At 39.1% G+C, this 7071-nt stretch overlaps 1 protein-coding gene across 6 annotated transcripts in view; it reads right to left on the bottom strand.

The window, feature by feature from the left end:
• Window positions 1-3887: 3887 nt before the first annotated feature.
• Window positions 3888-7071, bottom strand: part of KIF16B (kinesin family member 16B) — a 135038-nt gene continuing 131854 nt past the window's right edge. For 3 of the 6 annotated variants that reach the window (XM_027693312.1, XM_027693315.1, XM_027693314.1), the window contains one exon: window positions 3888-5166. In XM_027693312.1, the coding sequence (XP_027549113.1) occupies window positions 5008-5166 (159 nt within the window). In that variant the 3' untranslated portion in view covers window positions 3888-5007. The remainder of the gene's footprint in view (window positions 5167-7071) is intronic. The other 3 variants (XR_003535865.1, XM_027693313.1, XR_003535866.1) reach the window with 3 other exon arrangements.

The raw sequence follows: 7071 nt of genomic DNA, 5'->3' as shown, positions 1-7071 counted from the left end.
TACTTATTTCCCACAAACTTCATTTTCAGGTCACAGTTCCCTTTTCCTACCTGTTTCTTTTTCAAATTGCAGCAGGGGAGGTTTACGTTAGATATTAAGAAAAATTTCTTCATTGAAAGGGTGGTCAGGCATTGGAACAGGCTGCTCAGGGAAGTGGTGGAATCAACATCCCTGGAAATGTTCAAAACATATGTGGATGTGGCACTTGGGGCGTGGTTTATTGATAATAAACCAGTGGTATGTTAATAGCTGGGCTTGATCTTAAAGATCTATTCTATTCTATTCTATTCTATTCTATTCTATTCATTTTTTTTCTAATCAGCTTTTTTCATTGTATTGTAAAAAAATAGTTGCATCTACAACAAGATTCTGGTCTGTGACCAATTATAATAAAACATTCTATTAAAATAATAAAACAACAATTAAAAAAAATAAAGTAGCAGGACTCAGGAAGTAAAAAATTCACTTATGAGTCTGCCATGAAAATATATGCAGATTTCAACCCTTTAATTGGATCTCAGGGCCTATAGAAATTGATAGATCTCAACTGCTCATGACGACTCCTGTAAAGGAATATCTTCTATTTCCCATGATGAGTTTGGAAGCCAAGCTTTTACTTTTTAGCTTATCAAACATTATATTTTTTTTTCCAGAATCTAATGAAATATAGAGAAAACAAACCCAGGGTTGGATATAAGAATCTTTCTAAGTTAAAAAGAATTAATTTCTTCCAATTTTGGAGCTTTGGTGAGATGCAGCATATAAATTTTCAAGATTTATCACAGTTTAATATAAATCTATTTCTTATTCTCACCTATAGGAGTGAGGGGACTGCCAGGAGACATTTAGCAACAGGGCTTTGAGGGCTGCTCTGCCTCTTGCCTCTCAGAAGCAGCATATTCAGAGAAAAAGCACTTCCAGTTAAAGGAGTGGAGGGTCAAGACCAACAAGGAGGCACTGCTCAAAGGTTTTTTGCATTTTGATCATGTTGTTATGCAGGAAAAAAAAAAGCCCAGCACTATCTCCAGTGTGCTTTTAGGCCTATTTTGGGCAATCCTATTGATGAAAAATTGCTGTAGGGTCAGCAAGGACATGAGCCAATATGATTTAGTGACTTAAATGGAGGCACAACTTCAGTTGCATGGGTAAGAATTGATGGTCCCATTTAGCAAAGTACTTAAATACATACTTTGCTTGAAATGCATATAGAATTGATACAGGAATCAAGGTTTTACATAAGGACTTCGCCCAGTTAGAGACGTACTTTGAAAAAAAACCCAAACACCCTTACCAGGCCTGGAAATAACTTCCACAATGTTTTTGAAAGTGACAATATTTTGAAAATAAAATTCATGGAGAATTTTAGAGCCTGGGGATATCTTCAGAGAAATGCAATTGGAACATCTTGAAAACGGCTAATAATTTCAACATGCATTTGAGTTTCTATGAAAAACTTCTGATGGAAGTCTGGGTTTAAAAGCTATATGAAGATCATATTTTTTACTGATGAAATTATTAAAAGATGCCTCTTAGCTTAGCCTGAGCTTGCCATTACTGATTAAACTCTGGATACCAGTGACAGAGAGATAAGAAGGTGGGAAAAGCTGGTAGCCTGGGGTTGTGATCCTAATTGCATGCTTACACTGGCAATTCTGTAGCTTTTAACATGATGACACTTTAAATGGAGTGATTAATCGGCCTTTACTTTGTTATTTGCAATGTACACATTTAACGCCGCAGGCCACATAAACTAGCCAACATAAATTAACCACCTTATTGGCAGGTTTACACCACCAGAGCATCTGGTCCTCCCTGAATTAATTTGTACTGTGGACAGGAAGCCAGTACAAGTCTTCCTTTAAATTAAAGTTAAAAAAAAAAAAGAATATTAATATTTTTCACTTGACTTAACTCTCTGCCTAGTTGTGTTTTTCTTAAGCAGACCCTCCAAACCCAAAGTGACACAAAGCACAGGACTTGGCTCTGGGAGGTGTTTACTCTGCCCTTCTCACAGACCGGGATTTGCCGTACAGCATGATGGAGATTGGCACACCAGTGGTTTTTCATGTAGGACACCTGCAGGACCTGGGTTTGTGCAGTAGATAAAGCAGTTTGCCATTTCTTGGCCTGCCTGGTCCTTTCATAGAAGTGGCACACAGGAAACATTGCTCTACAGTTATGTCAAATTCATTTTCTAAAGTCTCTGAGGTGTTAATTCTTTATCATTGTGCACTGCAGTGAGGTAGGAAAGGGAGCAGGAGAAACAGAATAGAGTCACTGGTTTTGAAGTGAGATTTAGGGTCAAATATGAAAACCAGCAATACTATCCCCAATTTCTGCCTCTGAATCACTCTGGGCATCAGAGAAATACACCCACATGAAGATACCAATCTTCCATTCACCTGTCCAGCAACACCAAACTCCAGTTACTCAGCTCACCATAGGAATCCAGCAAGTGTCTAACCTCCACTTCCCGGTTTGGAAAGCACAAGCAAAGCCAAATGGCCAGGTAGGGAAGGAAGAGAAGACACGGCCTCCTGGTCAGGAGGACGGTATGTGCAGAGAAGGGCCTGGGAGAACTCTGAGAGGTGCAGTAAAGGCACTGGGCACAGCAAGGATCATGAGGTCGGGTCCCTGTTGGTGATTAAATGCAGGCAAAGTTAGCACTTCAGTGCAGAAGGGCATGAGGGAGTCCAGGAAAGGCTGGGATATGGTGAAAAAAACAGTTTAGGAATCAACAGGTTTTATTGGTATGCTTAGTTCCCCAGTTGAAGGTATTAAGATGCCTAAGTCAGCAGGGGTCAGATAGTGTCAGACATATCCAAAGGCATTAAAGCCTACCCTCCTTATAATTGTCCTCTGGTGATTTAGAAATTTTACCCTAATTTTTGTTTTCCCTGAAATGAATAAAAATTAAAAAAAATACTCTCAAATTTAAATGATACATTCTAATTTCTTTTTTTTTTTTTTAATTAGAGATTCTTATTGTAGCAGCCTATGCTTAGCAATGGAATCCAGTTATCTTTTAACATCATGATAGAATGGCTGGGTTTGGAAGGAACCTTAAAGACCATCTAGTTCCAACCCCCTGCCATATGTGTAGGGACACCTTCCACTGGATCAGGTTGCTCAGAACCACATCCAGCCTGGCCCTTGAACACCTCCAGAGATGGGGTGCTCCACAGCCTCCCTGGTCAACCTGTGCCAGTGCCTCACCACAAGTGAGAATTTCTAGTCCAGAATTTCTTCCTATTATCTAATAAACACAGCTTAAGGGCATTCCCCATATTCCTTCACGTCCTTGTGCAAAGGCCCACTCCAGTCTTCCCTTAGGCCACCTGTAGGTATTGGAAGGGGCTCTAGAAGGTCTCCCCAGAGCCTCTCTTCTCCAGGCCACCAAATTTGTCAGGCATGATTTGCCTTTAGTGAAGCTACTGGCTGTCACCAATCACTTCATTGTTTACTACGTGCCTTAGCAGTTTCCAAGAGGATCTGCTCCATGATCTTGCCAGGCACGGAGGTGAGACTGACTGGCCTGTAGTTTCCTGGGTCTTCTTTATTTCCCTTTTTAAAATTGGGAGTTATGTTTCCCCTTTTCCAGTCAGTTGGAACTTCACTGGACTGCCATGACTTCTCAAACATGATGGATAGCGGTTTAGCCACTTCCTTGGCCAGTTCCCTTAGGACTGTGGATGTATCTCATAAAATGTAAAACATTACTGTTCCTATAATTTAGGTCATGAAATAAAAATGTCACCAGTGTTGTTACTTTAGGTTTTAATGATAATTTTCTGTAACATGAAATAATTTCATTACCAGTGGTCAGTGATGGCAACTCAGAAACAATGCTTCACACTGAACGAACAGCACATGGAACTTGCTTTTCATTATGCATTTTAATAGCTAGAAGTCATTCAATTCTGATTTTTATACAACCAATTATACATTAACTTGTACATATACTCAATTCCAGTCACAGTGTATAGATATTTTTGATTCTGCAGCAATATAAAATGAATTCTATCTATATATACATGTGCAAGTCTGAATGGGCCCTGAGTAATTTTAAAGTACTAATAGTCAAATCCTGCAAATTTTAACTGATGCAAATAAAATTTGGAGTTTACAGCTATTGTGAGGAAGCTATTTAAAAAAAATTATATATAGCACTTTGCATAAGCTTTATGCATAGCTATGAGTTCCGTACAGTGCAGAGTTTCCACTTACAGTCTTAGTAATTAGGAAATCTGAAAAGATGCTGACCATGTTCTTCGGTAACTATTGCTTCCTCTGCTTCTTCATTAATGGTAAGTGATTTGTTCTGCCTCAAAACAACCAAGTGTGGAAGACTTTGACAGGGTTTAAATTATATTCTTTCTGCTGCATATATTTTTGTAAACATTCAAGTTACCCAGGCCCTTCAATTCTTCTCAGGGAAACTATACAATTATACAGTCAAATAGTTAAAATGTGTATCTGGAAGGGGAAAAGAAATTGAAACAACAGTGGAGTGTGAGCATTACCTTAAACACTACAGAATGCTGTAAAGAAACAAAGGAGGAACTGTTCTTTAAGGAACAGCTTGGACAGAAACCAAAAGGCTGCTCAGAAACCCTCTGTCAGCATGACATACTGCCACGGTAAACATGAGATGCTCTCGAACTACCAGAACAAATTGTCTGAGCAAATGGGAAGGAAGCACTCCTGCCAAGAAGGGGATCCAAACCCATCAGGAGAGTCAGAATCTTTGTACTGTATTAACAGAACAACTCACACCAAAATGTCCGTATATCCCATGCCAGGAAAACACAGGCACTAATACGAGAGCTGGTAAAGGACACGGGATAGCGCTGGGGCGTAGCTGTCTCTCTATTTGGTGTTGTTTGGATGCAACTTTCCAAGTATGGAGGAAAACAGCTTTTTGTCCTTCCTCTCATTCCTCTCACACCATGGAAGTGAAGGCACCACTCTGACTGCATTTCTCCAGCAAGGATCCTGGTCCAAAAGTCAGCTGGTCCCGTGGCTGCTGTAGTCAAAAACGCCTTTCCTGAAGAAGGGTGAGAACTCGCAGATGGTGTATTTGGACAGTGTCAGCCCCACCTTATCGATGTGCAGTGGAGATGATGGAGATTTCAGCATGGCAGAGAAAAAGCTCCTGAGGTATTTCTGTGGAAGGAAATGCAAAATGTTGTAAGGTTTACTTGATCAAATTGATTACAATCACTTTGAAGAATTAAATGAATACCAGTGTAAAAAAATAAAAAATAAAAGAAACAAGATCGCCATGGCCAGTGAATAGTCCTTTTAATAAACATCAGCATGTAAATCCATTCATAAAATAGGTCTACTGAAATGTGTGTATTGAGCTCAGGAAAAGCAGAAAATAAGTATTTTTCACTTTCTTCCTCTGCCCAGCTTTGCAGTTCTTCTGTTCTGTGCCTGTCTGGTGCTTTCTGGTTTATTCTGCAGTCATGTAATGCTTTCTGCTAATCATGACCCGCTAATACTGTTGTCTAGCATTACCAAACACCATAGCAGGTGCAAACCTCAAATCCATTCTGCAGGAATTTCACTACATATGGACACAAAAGGGCTTCAAAAATCTTTCCCTCATAAAGCCTCCACAAACCCCAAATGGGATTTGTTTTGATCAAGGCCATCTGCAGAAAGATTGCATGACTTCCATATTATCTCAGAACCTACCAGCATCTTTTCACTGAGCTGCCCTCGAAATTTCTTTTTTTTTTTTTAAGTCTTACACATGGGAAGCATGTGTAAGATGCTTCCTTCCCATCCAGAAGTTAATATTCACCAACCTCTGTGCCACTCGCAGTCATTTGTACCCACAGAAACTGTGGCAGGTGTACATTAACACAGTTAGTTTTCACAAACGTGATTAAGCTTCCTTCACATTTAGCATGACTTAATAAGTCATATTTATATCTTTTGAATGAAACACTGTAGATCAGTTGATCAGACAGGTGCTAAAAAAATACCCTACATCATCCAAATAGCTGTAAAGGAAATGTCATCTGGAGCATAGATAAACTCCTTTGCTCTGCTACAGACTGACCACAGAAAGTCATAACTCATGAAAGTATTCACTAATCTGGGATTCAGTGGGAATTATATCTGCAAGACAGAGAAGCACATTCTCCTCTGAAGAACAAAAGGTTTAGTCATTCGAATGCAGCAGCTCTGGGGTCATGGAAATGGTTTGTTCAGGAAACTGTCCTAACTATTCACTTGCTTCCCAAGGTGAATTCCTCCAAACTGTAACAACCTATTATCTTTTTAGGTACCTTGGAAACCATCTGTATTAATATCACAGAAAGTAGGAAAACAACAACAACAAAAAAAGCAGCTGGAACATAAACTATTCTCTTGGCAGGAATGGTGAATTTTCTTTTTTATTCAGATCTGCCACAGGTTGTATTAATGTTCATGAAAAAAAAAATTCATTACAAAAGTGCCTTCAAGATGAATTCCAACAGACTAAGAGGTAATTTAAAGTGAGCAACAGATGTCATATCAACATTTATCACAATTAGTTCTCAAAGTAAGGTTCTTTAAAAAAAGTCCCAAACCAGTAATGCCTGAAGAATGAATATGGTAGAAAATCAAATGTAAAACATGTTAGAATTTTAGCACTGTGCTGAAAAGTTACTGCAGTAATTCCAGTTTATGGCTACCGAAGGCTCAAAGGTACCAAAATATCTCGCTGGACACATTACAAGACCTATTGCATTCACCTTGGTATGTATGGCCAGATAATTGACTGTCATGCCTTTCTAGTAAAGCCATTACTCATTGTTTTGGCATGATAGCTCTAATGGCAGAGTAAAAAAAAAATCCCTCTGCTCTAAGCATACACTTATGTGACAGGAAAACACTAGGAACTGCAGGCACACTTCTTTTCCCAGATCTGTGCTCCAGAGTTGCTCAGCGAGTATCACAGATTCTTTGAATACGAAAAAGATCCTTGAGAAAATGGCAACAAGCAGACTCTACCAGATAATGATGGAATTAATTTTGTATGAAGGTTTCCTGCCATATGGCTTGGCATTATGT

Source organism: Neopelma chrysocephalum, unplaced genomic scaffold, assembly GCF_003984885.1.
Source record: "Neopelma chrysocephalum unplaced genomic scaffold, ASM398488v2 Primary Assembly neopelma1_91, whole genome shotgun sequence".
In the NCBI taxonomy this organism is placed as follows: domain Eukaryota; kingdom Metazoa; phylum Chordata; class Aves; order Passeriformes; family Pipridae; genus Neopelma; species Neopelma chrysocephalum.
Note: the sequence above shows the minus strand (reverse complement) of the source record. Positions and strands in the feature narration are given on the sequence as shown.